This window comes from Micromesistius poutassou, assembly GCF_964030765.1.
Source record: "Micromesistius poutassou genome assembly, chromosome: 15".
NCBI lineage: Eukaryota > Metazoa > Chordata > Actinopteri > Gadiformes > Gadidae > Micromesistius > Micromesistius poutassou.
Window position 1 is genome coordinate 16266401 of NC_140285.1, and position 20319 is coordinate 16286719.

A 20319-nucleotide genomic window follows, 5' to 3' on the forward strand; every position below is an offset into this window, starting at 1 on the left:
AAAATGTCATGGCGGCGATCAACATATTAATCTATGATAGATTTTTTTTAGGTCTGCTAATCTCTGTTTGCTTGCTACCATGGCTGCAGCACACTGCGCTTCTACGCCAATGTGCTTCATATCTGTCAACTAAGGGAACTAAGAGTTGTGAATCATAACACACAGGCCAAAACAATGAAACAGAATTTTTAAAGGAGGACATACTGGCTGTAGCTTGTTGTTGGAGAAGCCACTATTTCGACTAGGCATGTCTGCTAAACCTCTGATGACCTATCATAGTCATTTTATGATTAAATACAGTCAATTTGCTACAAATGGCTCCTTTATGTAATCCATTATTCCAGTGTACCAATGTCGATGCTATACACACACTAGTTAACAGCTTATATACTTAAAATAACGCACACCTTGCTGTGTTCTGATTGGCCCAGGTGGTGTACGAGGGCCAGGAGCTGAACCACGCCTTTGGACTGTGTCATTACAAACAATTCCTGTTTTGGAACGAGTACCGCGGGGGCAGCATCTACAAGCTGGACCAGGGCTCTAAGACTGTCACCCTGCTCCGCAACGAGAGGCCCCCCATCTTCGAGATCAGAGTGTACGACGCCCACCAGCAGCAAGGTAGTACACACACACAGACAGACAGACAGACAGACAGACATTAGCCACTCAATTCATGCCGTGACCCTTCTACCATCCACAGCTGTGAGCCTATGCTTGGTTCGGTCAGTTCCTTCATCACCGTGTGTCCCCGATGTGTCGGGTGGTCTGTGTGTGTTCAGGTACCAACGCCTGTAGGCTCAACAACGGTGGCTGCAGCAGCCTCTGCCTGGTGACGCCGGACGGCCGGTCCTGCGGTTGTGCTGATGACCAAATCCTGGACGAGGACAACATCACCTGCAAAGGTACTGAACCGGCTCGGCCCGGTGGGATCCATCTGACGGGAATCAACTTGAAACTGACTGAGAGGGGCTCGAGGCTGAACTGTGTATACATTTTAACATTTAACATATATTTGACAAAACTGGCGGGGGGGAGGGGGGGGAATTGGAGAGGAAAGTGAAAAAAGAAAGAAGGATGACTCAATTCTCCCGATGACATTGTGCGACTCTGCTAGGACTTGTCCTCTGACCACGGCTCTGTTCCTCCTTCCAGCTAACCCCTCCTACGTGCCTCCACCCCAGTGCCAGCCGGGGGAGTTTGCCTGCAAGAACAACCGCTGCATCCAGGAGCGCTGGAAGTGTGACGGGGACAACGACTGTCTGGACAACAGCGATGAGCTCCCAGAGCTTTGCCGTGAGTGGACCCAGTTGTCGGCATGGTTACTCAACAGCAGCAACACCAGGAGCAAAAGAAAACAAACGTGACTCACTGTCAGTGTCAGTACGGTTCACGGTTTCAGTCTTGTTTCCAAGTTTCCTTGTAATAGAGCCGTTGTATCTTATGTGTGCTCTCCTTCAGAAGGTGTCGGGCGCTCGTCCTGAAATGTGTTTTTCTTGATTTTAATAGCTCGTCGAATGTTTTGGCAGGCTAAACTGTATGATACAATGCATGGCACGGTGTAAGAATTCATTAATGAGTCATGCGGTTCGGCCCAGTTGCCAAAGACACGTGGCACATATTGACAGCAAAGTACTAAATCCTTTATGTAATATCCACATCTCTGAGAGGGCCTGACTCACTCGCTTCTCTCTATTAAAAAAACATTGTTCGACAGCCAGGAATAGAGAATAGAGGGATCTCAGCAACTCTGTGTGGTAGTTATATACACATGTAAATGTATATATTATCATTTGAACATAACATGAATAGACTCTGAAGACTTACTTTTAGATGTTCTTTCCTTCTCTCCCCAGACCAGCATACTTGCCCCAGTGACCGCTTCAAATGCCAAAACAACCGCTGCATACCTGTACGCTGGCTCTGCGATGGTGACAACGACTGTGGAAATGATGAAGATGAATCCAATACTACCTGCTCAGGTGTGTGAAGAAACATTTTTCGTTTTTTATTTGTCATTCTCATCAAAAGTTAACGAAGGTGTCTTTTGCATAACCAGTGTTTTCTTGTGTTACCAAAAGGCTCTGTCGTTTTCAAAGGGACGTGTCATTTCAACTTTAGTTTGGAGTCTTTACATAATCACAGAGCATTGTCAAACCTTAAAGTTTGAATTCATTGGCAGACTTTTATATGCAGTGGCAGCACAGCCCCTGCTTACTGTCAGCGGTCTGAGATACAAACATAACAACTGTAGGATGGCATTACCCAGAATGACTGTATAAATAAAGAAGGACCCATCAAAGGGCAGACATAAGGGCAGTGATCGCTAACCATCCCTAGAATACAAGTGAGGGCTCTCCAGGTTGTGCCGCTTCTCTTCAGCGTCTGAGTTCATGAGGTGATGAGTTCATAAGTTCAACAATTCAACATTTTTTACTTTTTGAAAACAAATCTAGACAAATCTAGATTTGTTTGAAGACAAATCTAGATTTGTTTGAAAACAAATCTACACAAGAGACATCCTCACACTTCTAACCTGTATAATGTTAGTATTTTAGAATAGAATATCAGTCTTATCAGGGTTAAAAACTAGCATTAGCTGACAAAGCTGAGAGTGGATATCGAAAGCAGCCTGCAATCGGCCAAAGGGAGGATCCAGGACAACATATGCCCCCTCGTACGCATAAAACATTAACACTATCCATATTTTGGCTTCAACTATTTATAGAGCTGAAAAAAAGATCAGTGTGTCTACTGCATTGCCCCTGGGGCACACAATCAAACGTGCTTCACCAAATGGGAGTTTGGCTCATCTTAAATCACAACTGAGTCACTGTCAGAATGATCGCCAAAGAGAAGAACATCATGCAACCTTCTCTGGCGTTCCAGCTCGCACGTGCCCCCCAAACCAGTACCCTTGCGTCAGCGGCCGCTGCATCCCCATCTCCTGGACCTGCGACCTGGACGACGACTGCGGAGACCGCTCCGACGAGCCCGACTCCTGTGGTGGGTACCATTAGCTGCTCCTCTCCAGCTTCTCCACGTACAGCATGTGTCCCGTCGTGATCACTGACCCTCTGTCTCCGGCTCCCCCTTCTCCAGCCTACCCCACCTGCTTCCCCCTGACCCAGTTCACCTGCGCCAACGGGCGCTGCATCAACGTCAACTGGCGCTGTGACAACGGTCTGTTAAACTACTTCTAACACCAAATAGTCCCTAGACAAAAAAATGCAAATAATTAGCGACTGCAACGAAATCTGACGTGTGTGTGTGTGTGTGTGTGTGTGTGTGTGTGTGTGTGTGTGTGTGTGTGTGTGTGTGTGTGTGTGTGTGTGTGTGTGTGTGTGTGTGTGTGTGTGTGTGTGTGTGTGTGTGTGTGTGTGTGTGTGTGTGCAGACAACGACTGCGGGGACAACAGCGACGAGGCGGGCTGCAGCCACTCCTGCTCCAGCGTTCAGTTCAAGTGCAACAGCGGCCGCTGCATCCCCGAGTACTGGACCTGCGACGGAGACAACGACTGCGGCGACTACAGCGACGAGACGCACGCCAACTGCACCAACCAAGGTGGGCGGGAACGCTGGCGCGGCGCCAACACGAATGCACACGGCGCCAACACGAAAGCCCTTCATGCATGAATGCACGTCCTTATGTCGCCGTGACACCGGGCATGTGGAGGGTTTCGGTGTTTATTGTGTGTTGTTTACATTGGTGCTCTTTGGAGGTCAGAGATAGTAGAGCATTGTTTGACATTGCCGTCGCAGAGTTATGTTGTGTATCGCGTTTCACTCTCTTTATATGTTGAGCTGCGGAGGAGTTGTCACAACACAACTTAAGGCCTACTTCTCCAGATGTCTTGTTTCGTTTGTGCCATGCATGCCCCTGCCTGCCCTGAACATCCTCACATTGCCTGTATGCCTTCTGTTTGTTTTTCAGGGGACTGTTGATGTGTTGTGGTTAGCTGAGATTGTAGCCCGTTTAAAAGAATGCCAGTGGCCCACAATGCAGCTCTTTTGTTGAGGAGCTTCGGGGTGGGGTTACCCCATAAACATTACCAGGGAACACACAGGAAAACATTATTTTCCTGTGTATTTATTGTAACTCTTACTATTTCGTACTCTAAACCTATTTAAAGTATATATCTTTACTATAAATATATTTTTCAATATGTAAAGAATGGACCATTTTTGGTTTTGATGCCAGAGCTGCTGGTCGGTTCATCCTACGAGGGTTCAGGTCCTGACTCAATGTGTGCTGGGACCGGGGGAGGAGCTCCCCCCTCAGCAGGAGGCAGGGGGAAGCTGGGACTTTTTAAGTGGGGAAATGAAAAGTGAACGGGCAGACAGGTTTGTGTGCTAATGTTGAGATCCCACTAAAGGCTGCCGGAAATCTCTTCACCATGTCGGACTTTTGTGACTGTGATGGAGGGAAAGTTGCAGCCCACTACCGGGCTAGGCTAGGTTTGGTGTAATGAGGCCAGGCCAGGCCATGGGGCTGCTCTTAGAAGTTCCTTGAACCTCCTTATGTCTTCAAGCCAGATCTCTTGCTGTTGTTAACATCAGACCGACGTGGTAATACTCTGGCAGACAGCCTGTCTGACCTCATGAGGTTTTGTTTGTGAATTGCTCAATCCTGTTGAATCCCTGCTGGACCCAGCATGACCTGTTGGCCTAATGTGTGTGTGTTTGCTTGGGTGTGTTTCTCTCTGTGTGGGTGGGTTGGTGTGTGCGGTTGTGTGTGTGTGTGTGTGTGTGTGTGTGTGTGTGTGTGTGTGTGTGTGTGTGTGTGTGTGTGTGTGTGTGTGTGTGTGTGTGTGTGTGTGTGTGTGTGTGTGTGTGTGTGTGTGAAAAAACTAACCATCTGGAAGTCATTATGGCAGAGTAGAAGAAGTACTATTGCGCTTCTCTCCCATATTTTGTATTCTAGCACTGAGAAAATCCAGGCCTATTTCATGCTTGGCTATGCCAAGAAGTGATCTCTTTGTCTTGAATTTATGTTGTTTTTCCACATCCTTATTGGCCTGTTTAGAATCGGTCCATGGTATCAACCAATGGGGTGGCTGGATGGGAGAATGCTCTGTGGTTGTTTGACTTGGCGCTGTTCCAGGCAGGTGGTTGACCAGTGGCCCAGATAACCCACTAATCACCAGTCTAGATATTCCTCTGCTTGTAGCTTTCATCAACCAGCTTGCTGAATGAATCTAACTAGTTGACCGTCCAGCTCATTGTTAGCTGCTGATTTCTGATTTTGCATATTAAATTCTCTTCTTTCTTTCTTTCTTTCTTTCTTTCTTTCTTTCTTTCTTTCTTTCTTTCTTTCTTTCTTTCTTTCTCTTTATCTCTCTCAGCCACCCGCCCGCCCGGCGGCTGTCATGTGGATGAGTTCCAGTGCAGGATGGACGGTCTGTGCATCCCCATGCGGTGGCGCTGCGATGGAGACAACGACTGCATGGACCTGAGCGACGAGAACTGCAAGGGGGTCACCCACATGTGTGACCCCGCTGCCAAGTTCCTCTGCAAGGACTCTGGTGAGGACTTTACCACCTGCGTGAGGGGGGGTCAGAGGTCATCAGTGTCTTAAAGGGTTCCCACCAGGGAATCGTTATGATGTTGTTGTTGTTATTTTCGGTGATGTTTAGGCTCCTAGGACGCCTACAAGGGCAAGTTATTTTTTTCATTGATTGATATAAGCCCATCCCATTCGTTTAATTAGATGATAAGACATTGTTATAAACATAATAGTGATACAGTTCATAATAAAATGTATACTTCCATCGTTCAATCAGAGATGATCACATAATCCCACACAGGGCGCATATTACCAAACATGTATTTTGAAAACGGATCCCTATAACAAACCATAATGGCGTCACCCACTGCTCACCGCTGCTCTGTGACCCTGCAGCTCGCTGCATCATCAAGGCCTGGGTGTGCGACGGCGACAGCGACTGCGAGGACAACTCTGATGAGGAGAACTGCGAGGCCATGGTGTGCAAGCTGTCTCACCACGTGTGTGCCACCAATGACTCCATCTGCCTCCCGGGCGAGAAGCTCTGTGACGGAACGGATGATTGTCCCGACGGCTCCGATGAGAAACTCTGTGGTAAAACGGAAAGACGCTCCTACCGGCTCCTCGTTTCTCCTTTCGTACATACAACATTTACACTTACATTCAGTGCATTTAGCAGATGATTTTTTCATACAAACAACTTACAATAAGTACATTTATCAGAATAAAGAGAAACAACAATATATCGCTGCCGGTACAGTAAGAATGTGCCAAGATTCGCAAGATTAGCCCATTCCCTGTATACAACAAAGATAGCTAGGCTAAGATGCTACACAACAAACTTTTTTTTGTTTTGTTTTGCGAGTGCCAGGACAAACAAACAATAAGTGCATACATTAAGTGCCAGGAGTCCTCTCATCTCTCTAGTACTACGTGCGTCTCGTTGGGACGTCCACAGGTCCCAATGAGACACACACAACCGCCCTGTTCTATTCCTGTGTGTTTGACGCCAGAGAGACTCAAGCGAAACATGAGAACATTAAAGGTTAGCAATGCAGGGTGTTGTCACCAAGCAACCAATTAAACAATGTCAACCACAGGCTGGCATTGTGAGGTATAATTAGACTTTATATGAAACATCCTCTAACCCTGTGTCTTTATAGCTTTTGCTTACAAGTGGGTCTCAGCAAAGCGTTGTGGGATGGCCACCATGGACATTTTCATGACAAGAAAAAAGACTGTATATATGCATGCATACATTTCTTGTCAATCTTATCTTATCATTGCTATGTTTGAATACTGAAAAGGAGAAAAACTTTGTTGATGAACAATGTTGAACCTCGAGCAATGTTAATGATCATGCTTGTTTGACACGAGAATGAGACTATATTGCTTTGGTTACCGCACTAAATATTTTGTGGATCCTGGCCAACAGTAAACTCCACAGCACAGCCGGGTCCATCTTGAGTGATTGAAGTTGAGGTATCTAACCCACCGGGTCTAACCCTCCCATCCTCCCCGTCCCCAGACCTCTGTTCCGTGGACAACGGTGGCTGTAGCCACAACTGCAGCATCATCCCCGGGGAAGGCTACATGTGCTCGTGCCCCCTGGGCATGGAGCTGGGCACCGACAACAAGACGTGCCAGATCCAGAGCTTCTGTGCCAAACACCTCAAGTGTAGCCAGCGGTGTGAGCAGGAGAAGGCCAGTGTCAAGTGTTCCTGCTACGAGGGCTGGGAGCTGGAGGCCGACATGGAGAGCTGCAAGAGCACGGGTGAGTCTGAAAGAGCCTGAATACATGGAGAGGGACATACTGCTGGTCCACATGTAGAGAGATGTTCTGCACATGTAGAGAGATGTTCTGCACATGTAGAGAGATGTTCTGCTGGTCCACATGTAGAGAGATGTTCTGCTGGTCCACATGTAGCGAGATGTTCTGCTGGTCCACCTGTAGAGAGATGTTCTGCTGGTCCACCTGTAGAGAGATGTTCTGCTGGTCCACATGTAGAGAGATGTTCTGCTGGTCCACCTGTAGAGAGATGTTCTGCTGGTCCACCTGTAGAGAGATGTTCTGCTGGTCCACATGTAGAGAGATGTTCTGCTGGTCCACATGTAGAGAGATGTTCTTCTGGCCATGTAGAGAGATGTTCTGCTGGTCCACCTGTAGAGAGATGTTCTTCTGGCCATGTAGAGATATGGACTGTAATGCAATGTGAGGAAACTCTAATGTTTGGGCTGATCTTTGTAAGCGTGGGTGGTTCAAGCGGGTCACTCTAGGGGTTTAATAACATCATTATTTATTAAAATGGCAAACATGAAAGTTAAAAGTAATATTCCCCTACCGCTCTGTATTCTATGTTTTTCCCCAAGCGAAAGAGATTATAGATTAATTATAACAGAGACAGCGCAGTGGAGAAGTGTCTGCAAGGCATTATGGGAAGACGGAGGCGGCTGGGTCTTATTTTAGCATTTTCTTATTTTGTTTGCATGAGATGTATTTCTTTATTCTTTATTCCTCCAGATCCCTCCAAGCCCTTCATCATCTTCTCCAACCGCCACGAGATACGGAGGATTGACCTCCACAAGGGAGAGTTCAGCGTGCTGGTGCCCGGGCTGAGGAACACCATCGCCCTGGATTTCCACCTGAACCAAAGCACGCTTTACTGGACGGACGTGGTGGAGGACAAGATCTACCGGGGAAAACTCTCTGAGAACGGAGGTGAGATGAGAAGCCATGACACTTCTCCCTCCACTGGGTTGCATTATTGTTTTAACGATACACTGAATAATTGGATATATATATATGTGTGTGTGTGTGTGTGTGTGTGTGTGTGTGTGTGTGTGTGTATATATATATATATATATATATATATATATATATATATATACACAATTTAAATGTTAAGTATTGAAGTTTTGGCTCTCTCACAAAACCAAAAAATTAGTTATCAGCCATTCATTCTTCGTCACATTGATAGTTTGCTAACTCATATATTTATGATCTCCTGACCCAAGAAGCCTTTTCATATGCTCAAAAGAACCAGAATATTCCAATATTCAGGTTCAAAAAGAGGTCATGTGTTCTTTGTTGTGTTTCGGGGTTGTTGGTGGGTATTTTGCAATGCAAGGCCAGACTCAAACCGCCTGAGTACTTTGTGGCCTTTTCATTCTCCTAAAACCAAGGTATCTGTGCCAATCAAGGTTCCTTTCCCAGCACGACTCTTGGGAGGTGGGGTGGAGGGGGCCGTGAGGTCGGTAGGTGGGTGGGGGGGGGGAGCACACAGAAGGCTTTGTCGCTTCCCATTTGTCTCAGTGTTGGCTGTGCCTGACTGCAGCTCCAGTGCAGACTTAGCGTAGGAGGGACAACAAAAACAGTGCCGTCGTTCTGATTCCCAGCCCTTTAAAACACAGCGTTTACTGAAACACTGTAACCCCTCTCAGTTTCTAGATTATCTGAAACACTGTAACCCCTCGCCGTTTCTAGATTATCTGAAAACCTGTAACCCCACTCAAGATTAAATACTGTAACCCCTCTCAGCTTCTAGATTAGTTGAAACACTGTAACCCCTCTCAGCTTCTAGATGAGCTGAAACACTGTAACCCCTCTCAGCTTCTAGATGAGCTGAAACAGTCAGTGTGTTTACATGACACTCAAGAAAGTCGAATTGTTGGGTTAGTCCAACTATGATTGGATTATTAAGATGCATGTATACACCTTAGTCTAGCTAAAATCGAATCGAATTGGGTTTCTCATAGTCGAATTAAGACCCCTAGATAATTCGATTCATAGTCGAGTTAAGCGTGCATGTACGGAGTGGGATTGGATTATGTGTTCTGCGCATGCTCGAGATCTTTATTTTAAAATGTGGTGCAGAAGATGGAGGAAGCCGGTGAATGTAGTTACCCCAGGCCCCCAGGATCAGTGCCTACTTCCGCAATCCACCCGTGCTCAGTGGCCAAGCCTGGTATTGCAGTTTTTAGCGGGCTGTGGACGGGTCCAATACAAGTGGGGAAAAGGATTGTGTCTCTGCAAATTTTCTCTGGATATCAATCAAAGGCTCATAATTATCTTTGGACCATGTACTATTAAAATGTAAGTTTTCTCTTTTCAAAACGCCACCTCAAGCGTTTTATTAGCCGGAGAAGGAGGGGTGGGCAGCTGAAAGGAGTCGTAATGAAACAAATGTTGTTTCGGCCGGGCCTCCGAGAGGGCTCAGTGCACGTATAGTATCACATATAGTGAATCATCGGGGGGGTTAGTAACTTATACTTCCATGGTCAGTAAACAATGCGACTGTGCTCGCTCAGACCTCTCGCTTATGATGCTACAATGCCAGAGAACGAGAATATTTCTACATCGTATGCGGACTCCTCCACCGGCAGAGCCAGCTCCTCCGGCTGGAGTCTGCATACGACCGAGAGGTCGGAACAATGGAGCGTCTGAGAAATGATATGGACCCGAAGTGAACTGACAGCTCTACTGAAAACATCTTTCTCGATTGCCACCTGAGTTTGTTGTTGCTGGTGACGTAAAGAGGTCAACCGGTGGCTCTATTACCACTAGTTGAAATGGGTACAGAGCCACCTATCATACCGGGGCATGACATGCTTCGGTTTACTCACCGCCATGTATAACCGGACATTTGCAGTTGTCCAATTGCGGAGCATAGCAAACTATGGCTTTAATCGGATTAAGCTGTGCATGTAAACGTACTCCTCTCAGCTTCTAGATAAGATGAAACTGTAACACATCTCAGCTTCTAGATTAGCTGCTCCTGTTGCTGCCCCTTACTGGGGACCAGACGAGTTAATTAGAACCAGTCCGGAGCTTATTGAGAACTAGTGAGAACCAGTACGCTTTCAGAGCTGTGGGGTAAACAGTGAACGCTAATGGCTGCCAACCCCTAACAAAGGCTGTTCCAAGCCGCCTTCCGCCGTCCAGGGAAAGGTAGCCCGGCTCTGGCGCCGCGGCGTACTTAATGTGAAGAGGCCCTGGAACCATTTACTTTATTGGTCACTTAGCAGCCACTTTAAAAGCAACCTGCCGTGACATTTTATCCAGATACATTTAAACCTCCTAAACACTCAACTTGTGGTTCTTCTACTGATCTCTCTCATGCATGACTTGTCTGATCTCTCTTGTGTAGGTCTCATCTGATCTCTCTTGTGTACGACTAGTTGTATCTCTCTTGTGTATGACTTGTATGATTTCTGTAATGACAACATTTCACTGCACAAAAAGAGATCCAAAATGGCCAACAGAAAACTGAAAAAGGTCTTTTACAGTTTTCCCAAAGAGGTTCTGCGTGGGTTTGGTGTCAACCACACTCAAAGGTAGCTGTGCGTGTCTTGCTCTGCTTCCAAAATAGTCAACGAATGTCTAAACAATCTCTTTACTGTGATGAAAAATATGTTCTAACGGAAGATGTTTGCCAGCTTCTGAAAGAAAAGACCTCATTCTATTTAGAAAGCTATCCCAAATACAGTGCAGTGCTATCACAGGCTCAGACACCGTATCACCACTCTGTAATGTTCCATCACTTTAATGCCATCGAGATCACAGGAGTAACGTTTAACCTGTTGGTCCTCCTCAGCGCTGACCAGTTTCGAGGTGGTGATCCAGTACGGGCTGGCTACCCCCGAGGGTCTCGCTGTGGACTGGATTGCGGGCAACATCTACTGGGTGGAGAGCAACCTGGACCAGATCGAGGTGGCCAAGCTGGACGGGACCATGAGGACCACCTTGCTGGCCGGGGATGTGGAGCACCCAAGAGCCATCGCCCTGGACCCACGGGACGGGTGAGAAAACACAGAATATAGAGCGCACCAAAAGACAACACCGTAGCATCTTGAACTGTTGTTCCTTTGAACATCTGACAATGGCTCGTCTGAAGGAGCATCTACTGGAAACTCCAATTCTGTTGCTATGTTTTGCTACGGTTGGCCCCCTGTCGGTCGTCCTTGAGCAAGGTGCCCACCCGCTCACGAATGTTACAAATCTAGAACAAATCCCTCTTGAGTCACTGCTCAACGAGAACATAGTAAATAGCCATGCTGTATCCTTGTGTGTTGTCGTCAGCATCCTGTTCTGGACGGATTGGGATGCCAGTCTGCCCCGGATTGAGGCGGCGTCCATGAGTGGGGAGGGTAGACGGACCATCCACAGAGAGACGGGCAGCGGGGGCTGGCCCAACGGCCTCACCGTGGACTACATGGAGAGACGCATCGTCTGGATCGATGCCAGGTACGCCACTGCACCCGCTCACCCAGACACGCCCTCACTGACCTACTCTCTCTCTCCTCTCCCTTTATGTCTATGTGTCCCTTTGTCTCTCGGTCACTCAGTCACACGCGCACTCTCTCTCTCTCTCCACCTCTCTCTCACTCTCTACCTCTCTCTCTCTCTCTCTCTCCACCTCTCTCTCTCTCTCTCCACCTCTCTCTCTCTCTCTCCACCTCTCTCTCTCTCTCTCCACCTCTCTCTCACTCTCCACCTCTCTCTCTCTCACTCTCCACCTCTCTCTCTCTCTCTCCAACCGGCTTCTGTTATATTTATTCTCTACCTTTCATCGTGGCTTCAACAGGTTTATTTAAACTAAACATGCATATCTATTATGCTCATAAACACCCGAGTACTCGCGAAACACGGAAACACTAACTAATCCAGACACGCTATTTCAGGACTCATTTGAACTAGGGGTGAAACTAAATATCGATGCAGTGATATGTCGCCGCTCGTCATCATGCTGTACGGAAATCGATGCACTGGCGCCAAATATCAAAAGAATATTTTTATATTTGGGTTCCTCAGAAAACTATAGGCCCATCGCTCTAGCTAATATATTGTCCAAAGTTGTTGAACAATTTCTCCTGGAGAGGATCAATGAACTAATTATCTCTACAGATAATCAATTTGGGTTTAAACCGAGACACGGCACAGATATGTGTATATATGTGCTAAAGGAACTGCTGAGTAACTATAAGAGAAAAAACTCATGTTTTTATTTGTTTTTTAGACGCCTCTAAGGCATTTGATAGGGTGAATCATGGGAAATTATTTAAAAAATTGGGTGCAGCAGGTGTTCCTAAGTATATAGTCAGAATCCTGTCCTACTGGTATGCCCAACAGACCACGCAGGTTAAATGGGACAACTGCTTGTCTGCTCCTTTTCATATTAGTAACAGAGTAAGACAAGGGAGCATCTTATCTCCTATTTTATTTAATTTCTACATGAATGATCTGTCAAATAATTTAAGCTCATGTAAAACTGGATGTATGGTCGTCAGTACAGTGATGAACCATCTTATGTACGCTGATTGTTTGATTGTGTGATTTTTAGGCCTAGCTCAGCTGGTATGCAGCAGCTCCTTAATGTGTGTTCTGTGTATGGGGAACAACAAGATATAAAGTACAACGAGTCAAAAAGTGTGATAATGATCTGCAGAACCATGGAAGATAGACATATGACTTTTCCTGACTTTAAACTCTCAGGTAAAGTTCTAACTATCTGCAGTGAAGTGAAATATCTTGGTCATGTGATCACAGACCAACTGACAGATGAGGAGGACATTTATCGTCAGTGTTGTATGTGCGAGCAAATGTATTGTCACGTAAATTTGGCTGGTGCACTGTTGGTGTGAAGCTGACTCTGCTCAAAGCGTACTGTTCACCTGTGTACACTGCACATCTGTGGTTGAAATATAAAAAAGCCAGCCTTCAGCGACTGCAAGTGGTATACAATGACGCTTTGAGGATACTTAAAAAAGGCCCAGATGGACTAGTGCGAGCTGTTTGTGAGTGCTGGAGTGAACACACTGCAAGCGGTTCTGAGAAATGTAATGTACAGGTTCATCTGCCGGTTAAATGATTCTGAGAATCAAAATGTTGTGGCGATGGTGAACATTATGTACAGTGACACACGCTGCACCTCTCAGTTTTGGCGGCACTGGTATAAGTGTCTTTTTAAAATGAGTCATTAGACTACTTTTTCATTGTCTTATTTAATCCTTTTGTACTGTGTGTCTTGATTTTATTTTATTTTATTTATTTTTTTTGTATGGACCTTGAGTCTGAAATAAAAGCTTATCTATCTCTCTATCTATATCTCTTAAAATTATAATTTTTTAAATAATTTATTTTTCATTGTTATGCTTGCACGTAAGTTAACCAACCAAAGACGAGAAAAACTCAGTTGAGACTGTGAATAAGACCGAAATCCAGCACTTTACCTTTTCAGTCATTTTGTATTCATCATTAGACAATCCTATAACGCAACATCACGATATATGTCTTACAATATATCGATTATTGCAGAATCGCGGTATCTCGATATTATCCTATCGTGGGCCATGTCTTGCCTATCGTATCGTGAGGCACCCTGTGATCCCCACCTCTCATCTGAACGCTAACCCCCCTTCCTTTCCCCACAGGTCGGATGCAATCTACTCTGCGCTGTATGACGGCACGGGGCTGATCGAGGTGCTGCGGGGCCACGAGTTCCTGTCGCACCCCTTCGCCGTCACCATGTACGGGGGGGAGGTGTACTGGACGGACTGGAGGACCAACACGCTGGCCAAGGCCAACAAGTGGACCGGGGGCAACGTGACGGTGGTGCAGAGGACCAACACACAGCCCTTTGACCTGCAGGTCTACCACCCCTCCAGACAGCCCCAGGGTGAGAGAGACACACACACACACACACACACACACACACACACACACACACACACACACACACACACACACACACACACACTGACATTGGGGATTGAAGCCAGCACCTGTCAGCGCCCCCTAACTAGTAGCAGTCCTGCCCCTGTTAAGATGGAGGTGACAGAACAATGGCCACTCTTCGCAGCTCCGTCAGGTCATTCAGCCCTCTCTCCTGATGCACCCACACTATTGGCTGGTGGATTCTGTGGCCACATAAACTCAAAGGGCAGTGGTGCCATGGGCTGCCAGTGCTGACGGCTGATCACACATATCCACATCCCCCCTCCCAGACGGCTGACCTTTTCCCCACTGGGAGTTGTGGCGTCTCCTCTAACATGGACACCTCCCGCCGTGTCGTTGGTCAGGAGGCAGCTTACCAGCATGGGGCTACATCTCACTGACCTCTTGAACCCCATTCCGGGACGAGGGGGGGGGCACGGGGGCCGGACGAGATGGGGGAGAGGGAGGTGTTGGCTCCACTGCTTTAACCGACGTGGCAGGAATGTCACAATCTCTGCAGGCCGGTGGTGATAGGGTGATGGAGTGGAAACAGCGTGCTGGATGGTGAAGGCAGTGGTGTTGGGGGTTATAGAGTAGTGACGGTGGTAGAACAGATCTACGTGGTCTTTTTCTTTTTATTATTTTCCTGTTTTTTGATTTGCAACTGAGAAAGGTTCCCCTGGCATTGATGAGGAGACAACATAGCTTACGTTAATCAGACAAAGGTTTAAAAAATATTTTCCGAAGTAGTGAAATGTGTTGTAACACATGATGTAATTTCAGTGAAATTGTGTAAGCACATGTTGATGATGCAACTCTAACAAACAACAGCTGGAGTGCAGGAAAACCCAGTTTGTTGCGGTTACAATTTGTAAAAGTTGGCATAACCAGAGAACATCTAACCAGCACCATGCTCTTAAACCAAAACAACCACTTCAGCCCACACATCTAAACATGCTAATGGGTTTATTGCAAAGAACATATTATTGCCAGCAACCAAGTTAATTTGTGTCGAAGTATACTTACTTTCTCTCTCTCTCTCTCTCTCTCTCTCTCTCTCTCTCTCTCTCTCTCTCTCTCTCTCTCTCTCTCTCTCTCTCTCTCTCTCTCTCTCTCTCTCTCTCTCTCTCTCTCTCTCTCAGCTCCCAACCCGTGTGCTGCGGTCGATGGGAAGGAACCCTGTACCCATCTGTGTCTTATCAACTTCAACCAGACCTTCTCCTGCGCCTGCCCACACCTCATGAAGCTGCAGCCCGACAAACGCACCTGTAAAGGTACACGCACGCACGCACGCGCGTGCACTACCTCCCCTGTAACACTGAAGAAGGAAACCCCTAATTGGTTTGGTTGTGCTTATCTTGCATGCACAACAACACCATGGATATGTTGGCCCCCATTCCTAATTGCAGTAATAATAATAATATACATATACACCTAATACATGTACATCTATCTGCTGGTCATGCGCGGCCTTCCTTCACCTTATTTTTTACGTCAAATGAGGGATTCCAAGGAGGGATGCGTGTCCAGTCTTCCTTTCGGTTTTCGTTTGGGGGCGTATTGGGTACAAATGACTGATGTTCCAGAGTGTTCTCTCTCTCCAGAATCCCGGAAGTTCCTGCTGTACGCACGGCAGATCGAGATCCGTGGCGTGGACATTGACAACCCGTACTACAACTACATCATCTCCTTCACGGTGCCCGACATCGACAACGTGACGGTGGTGGACTACGACGCCGTGGAGCACCGCATCTACTGGTCGGACGTCCGCACGCAGACCATCAAGAGGGCGTTCATCAACGGCACCGGCGTGGAGACGGTGGTGTCTGCTGGTGAGAATACAACACACACACAGGCGCATGCAATGCACACGCACAAACAGATGTACACACACACACTCACACACTCTTCCAACAGGCATGTCCTCTGAAACACGGTGCGCTGCCTGTAACATATCGGTGCGATTATGAGGAGCATTCTCTCTTGGTTTGGTGTCCGAGTGTTCCTCCATAGTTATTTGATTATGACTTGGCTTTAATTTCTTTATAAGCGTGCATAGTTTTCCCAAACCCGTGGGAGACCCAAACCACTTGTTTGTGGATTTTGGAATTTAAACAAACAAGGAGAGGAGATGTTTGGGATCGTGCTGACTGTTTTTGATGTGAACTGTCTCAGACCTCCCCAACGCCCACGGCCTGGCGGTGGACTGGGTCTCCAGGAACCTCTTCTGGACCAGCTACGATGCCAACAAGAAGCAGATCAACGTGGCCCGGCTGGACGGCTCCTTCAAGAACGCAGTCATCCAGGGTCTGGACAAACCCCACTGTCTGGTACTGCACCCCATGCTCGGGTGAGTCCCCTCCTTTAGGACACTGTGAAGCTCCCCCCTGAACCCACGGAGTCCCTCTTGAAAACTCAATGTTTCGGTTTTCACATTCAAAGTACTGACGACTTCTATCCACTCGTTGTGGACAGTAACATCAGCAGACGAAGCATAACAATCCATAAAAGCGTCATTGCTCAACACCGTCTTCTTGATCCAGGAAACTGTACTGGACGGACGGAGACAACATAAGCATGGCCAACATGGACGGCGCGAACCGCACCACGCTCTTCACCAATCAGAAGGGACCCGTGGGTGAGTGGCACCTCCTCAACAATCAAAGATACGACGCATTTCATTGGACGAATGACCATCAGAGAGAGGAAGAGCGCTTTGAACGGAGTGACATTCTGTGACATTTAAACGTCATGTGTCTATGTATCTTTCCAGGGCTGTCTATTGACTTTGAGAAGGAGCAGCTGTACTGGATCAGCTCAGGGAACAGCACAATCAATCGCTGTGAGATGGACGGATCCAAACTGGAGGTCTTGGACGGCGTTAAGGGCAAACTGTACAAAGCCACCGCATTGGCCATCATGGGTGAGGAGGAACGACTCCCAACAGCCGTCGTGAAGACATTCCTCTGGCGTCTCTCTGAGGACATTTTCATGATGCGAATATATCCGCCCAAACATCCAACCCAAATGATGCACTTGTTTCCATGACCTAACTTCCTGTTTGGCTCCTGCGTGTAGGAGACAAGCTGTGGTGGGCGGACCATGGCTCGGACCAGATAGGAACATGTGACAAGAAGGATGGGGGCAGCTGGAAAGTGTTGCGTAACAACACGTCCCCCATGTTCCACATGAGGATCTATGACGAAGAGGTGCAGAAAGGTAAAGCCGGCTCCCCTGGGGCTGAGATCAACATGTTTGTGCACATCATGGATTGAAGGAAACACAACTTGCTTGTAGTTTGGATCGTTTTAGCCTAATTTGATGTTTGATTTATTCGGTTAGTCTCTCGCAGTTTGTGGCTTTCGAGACAGTGCGTGCCAATGTTGTTGTGCATTGATTAGATTCAACTTTATTTCACAAGTAGCCTACAACAACACGTGTTCGCTGTATTTCACCCATCATGACGAGCACTTAGGTGGACCCAGATGTGGCTCTAAACTGTGTCGTTGGTCCTGCAGTAGGGAACAACCTGTGCAGCAACAACAATGGAGACTGCTCCCAGCTGTGCCTCCCCACCTCCCCCACCACCAGGGCCTGCATGTGTACCGCCGGATACAGCCTCAAGACGGGACAGCAGTCCTGTGAAGGTAACACCCATGTCCCACACTTGCATGTCTTGGACAATATTATTAGAATTTTTCAAGCACTTTGGACAAAATATATCTTATGCCTCCACATTTTTTTGCCATTTTTAATGTTTTACAAAATATGTTGACGCTGACTGAATGCACCATTTCAACTTTTTATTTGTTTCTTTAATACAGTATTGGTGTTCCCTCCATTTCTTGGCATACTCGTGGTAGCTCAGTACTCGTGTTTGTATGTTTGGAGGTAGAATAAAGCCAATGCTATGTCTTCGGTGCCGGCGTCGTCTCGTATGCCGGTTCTATCCTCAAGCGCTGGTACATACTCAGAACGCCAGGGAGCGCGCAGAACGGTGGACTGAAATGGTTTCTGAGTTTGCAAGTCAAACGCGTTGTTTTACATGCTTGCCTCTTGGTCTAACATTGGAAACACAAATATTAAATAATTTTTGTATTCCATTAATAATACTCTACTACTACTATATTAATAATGCAAAACATTAAAGATGTATTGATTAGTTATGTTAAGGGATTCAGACATGTTGTCAGGAATTGAGACATTTGAAAAAAAAAGAAAATACAGTATTGGTGAATTCTATGAATACTTTAAGTAACTCTTTCACCCTCCACTGAGAGCCCCACTCTGTCCAGTGCTGATCTCTCTCTCTCTCTCTCTCTCGCTCTCTCTCTCTCTCTCTCTGACAGGCATGGGTTCATTCCTGCTCTACTCTGTCCACGAGGGGATCCGAGGGATTCCCCTGGACCCAGGGGACAAGTCTGACGCCCTTGTGCCCGTGTCCGGTACTTCTCTGGCTGTCGGAATCGACTTCCACGCTGGTGAGAGATCCCATCACTCCAGCGGTGGCCTTGCTGTTGTTCCGTCCCTGTGCTCTTTTGACCCTCTCTTCCCTTCCAGAGAACGACACCATCTACTGGGTGGACATGGGCCTGAGCACCATCAGCAGGGCGAAGCGGGACCAGACGTGGAGGGAGGATGTGATCACCAACGGTATCGGCCGCGTGGAGGGCATCACCGTGGACTGGATCGCAGGTCTGGGGCGAAACATTCTAGTCAAAATAACAAAAACATATCATAACCTCCACCTGCTCATTGTTGACAATTGCACAGAACATGAATAAAAGCATCAGTTATTTATTTAATTCAAGTACAAACTGTGGTCCACATACCAATCCACGTGATGTGACGTGCTGCATTGTGTTCCCAGGGAATATCTACTGGACGGACCAGGGCTTCGATGTGATCGAGGTGGCCCGGCTGAACGGGTCCTTCCGCTACGTGGTCATCTCTGCCGGTCTGGACAAACCCCGGGCCATCACCGTCCACCCGGTCAAAGGGTGCGTCATCCTAGTCACAAGACCACCAACAGTGTGTTCTTGATGTTACCCCAGTGGGAAGCAGTAGCTCAGGAGGTAGAGCGGGTTGGCTTGTAACCGGAAGGTTGCTAGTTTGATTCCCGGCTCCTCCTAGCTGAGTGTCGAGGTGTCCCTGAGCAGGACGCCTCACCCTAACTGCTCCCAACGGAGCTGGCTGTCGCCCTGCGTGGTTGACTCCACCGTCGGTGTGTGAATGAAATGGTTGTAAGATGCTTTGGATAAAAGCGTCAGCAAAATCCCCTAAATGTAAATGTCCCCAGCAGGACATATAGTGAGGCGTTCTCCACTTACCTTGATGTGGTTGTTTTGTGGCGCTGCAGGTATCTGTTCTGGACCGAGTGGGGTCAGTACCCCCGCATCGAGCGATCTCGTCTCGACGGCTCCCAGAGGCTGGTCATGGTGAACGTCAGCATCAGCTGGCCCAACGGCATCTCCATCGACTACCAGGTCCGCTCCCTTCTCGAAACTGTGAACCTCCCCTCCCCCCAGAACCCTCAACACGATCAATACCTTAACACTATTTGTCGTTTAGCTCGACTTCGTCCTATACTGATTCACAGTGTACATTTATTCCTATGTTTTCTTTTAGTTTTGCTTTTTGTAGCTAGTTAGTTTCTTTGTTGACGCTGGTGTACATGACAGGAAGGTCTGCTGTACTGGTGCGACGCCAGAACGGACAAGATCGAACGCATCAACCTGGAGACGGGGGAGAACAGGGAGCTGGTGCTGGCCAACAACAACATGGACATGTTCGCCGTGTCCGTCTTTGAGGGGTATATCTACTGGAGCGACAGGTGGGTCGTAACGTCACTGTGGAAGCAGCTCTTAGAATCAGGACTAAAATGTTGGCGTGATGTGTCGCAGCAAAGGCATTGTCTAATAGATACATGCAGGCTGACTGTGTTTTGTGTTTTGTCCTTCTCTTTCTGTCCAGGACTCACGCTAACGGCTCCATTAAGAGAGGCAGCAAGGACAACGCCACCGACTCCGTTCAGCTCAGGACTGGCATTGGTGTACAGCTCAAGGACATCAAGGTCTTCAACAGAGCTAGGCAGCAAGGTA

The 20319-nt window shown here is 47.4% G+C and overlaps 1 protein-coding gene and 1 non-coding gene across 2 annotated transcripts in view; both read left to right on the top strand.

Annotated features, from left to right (window-relative positions):
* Positions 1 to 20319, top strand: part of LOC311359891 (low-density lipoprotein receptor-related protein 1-like) — a 96006-nt gene that overhangs the window by 42844 nt on the left and 32843 nt on the right. The window contains exons 14-40 of the mRNA XM_084479918.1: positions 432 to 621; positions 783 to 905; positions 1156 to 1296; positions 1857 to 1982; positions 2890 to 3006; positions 3103 to 3183; positions 3397 to 3564; positions 5345 to 5524; positions 5902 to 6099; positions 7034 to 7279; positions 8027 to 8224; positions 11100 to 11304; positions 11585 to 11749; positions 13936 to 14180; positions 15361 to 15492; positions 15823 to 16050; positions 16394 to 16568; positions 16762 to 16856; positions 16992 to 17141; positions 17297 to 17437; positions 17737 to 17865; positions 18568 to 18699; positions 18779 to 18913; positions 19089 to 19218; positions 19578 to 19704; positions 19900 to 20051; positions 20192 to 20316. Of these exons, the coding sequence (XP_084336044.1) occupies positions 432 to 621; positions 783 to 905; positions 1156 to 1296; positions 1857 to 1982; positions 2890 to 3006; positions 3103 to 3183; positions 3397 to 3564; positions 5345 to 5524; positions 5902 to 6099; positions 7034 to 7279; positions 8027 to 8224; positions 11100 to 11304; positions 11585 to 11749; positions 13936 to 14180; positions 15361 to 15492; positions 15823 to 16050; positions 16394 to 16568; positions 16762 to 16856; positions 16992 to 17141; positions 17297 to 17437; positions 17737 to 17865; positions 18568 to 18699; positions 18779 to 18913; positions 19089 to 19218; positions 19578 to 19704; positions 19900 to 20051; positions 20192 to 20316 (4234 nt within the window). The remainder of the gene's footprint in view (positions 1 to 431; positions 622 to 782; positions 906 to 1155; positions 1297 to 1856; positions 1983 to 2889; positions 3007 to 3102; positions 3184 to 3396; positions 3565 to 5344; positions 5525 to 5901; positions 6100 to 7033; positions 7280 to 8026; positions 8225 to 11099; positions 11305 to 11584; positions 11750 to 13935; positions 14181 to 15360; positions 15493 to 15822; positions 16051 to 16393; positions 16569 to 16761; positions 16857 to 16991; positions 17142 to 17296; positions 17438 to 17736; positions 17866 to 18567; positions 18700 to 18778; positions 18914 to 19088; positions 19219 to 19577; positions 19705 to 19899; positions 20052 to 20191; positions 20317 to 20319) is intronic.
* Positions 18054 to 18188, top strand: LOC311360303 (small nucleolar RNA SNORA57). The gene has a single exon (XR_014638397.1). It is a non-coding gene; the product is annotated as a small nucleolar RNA SNORA57 (small nucleolar RNA).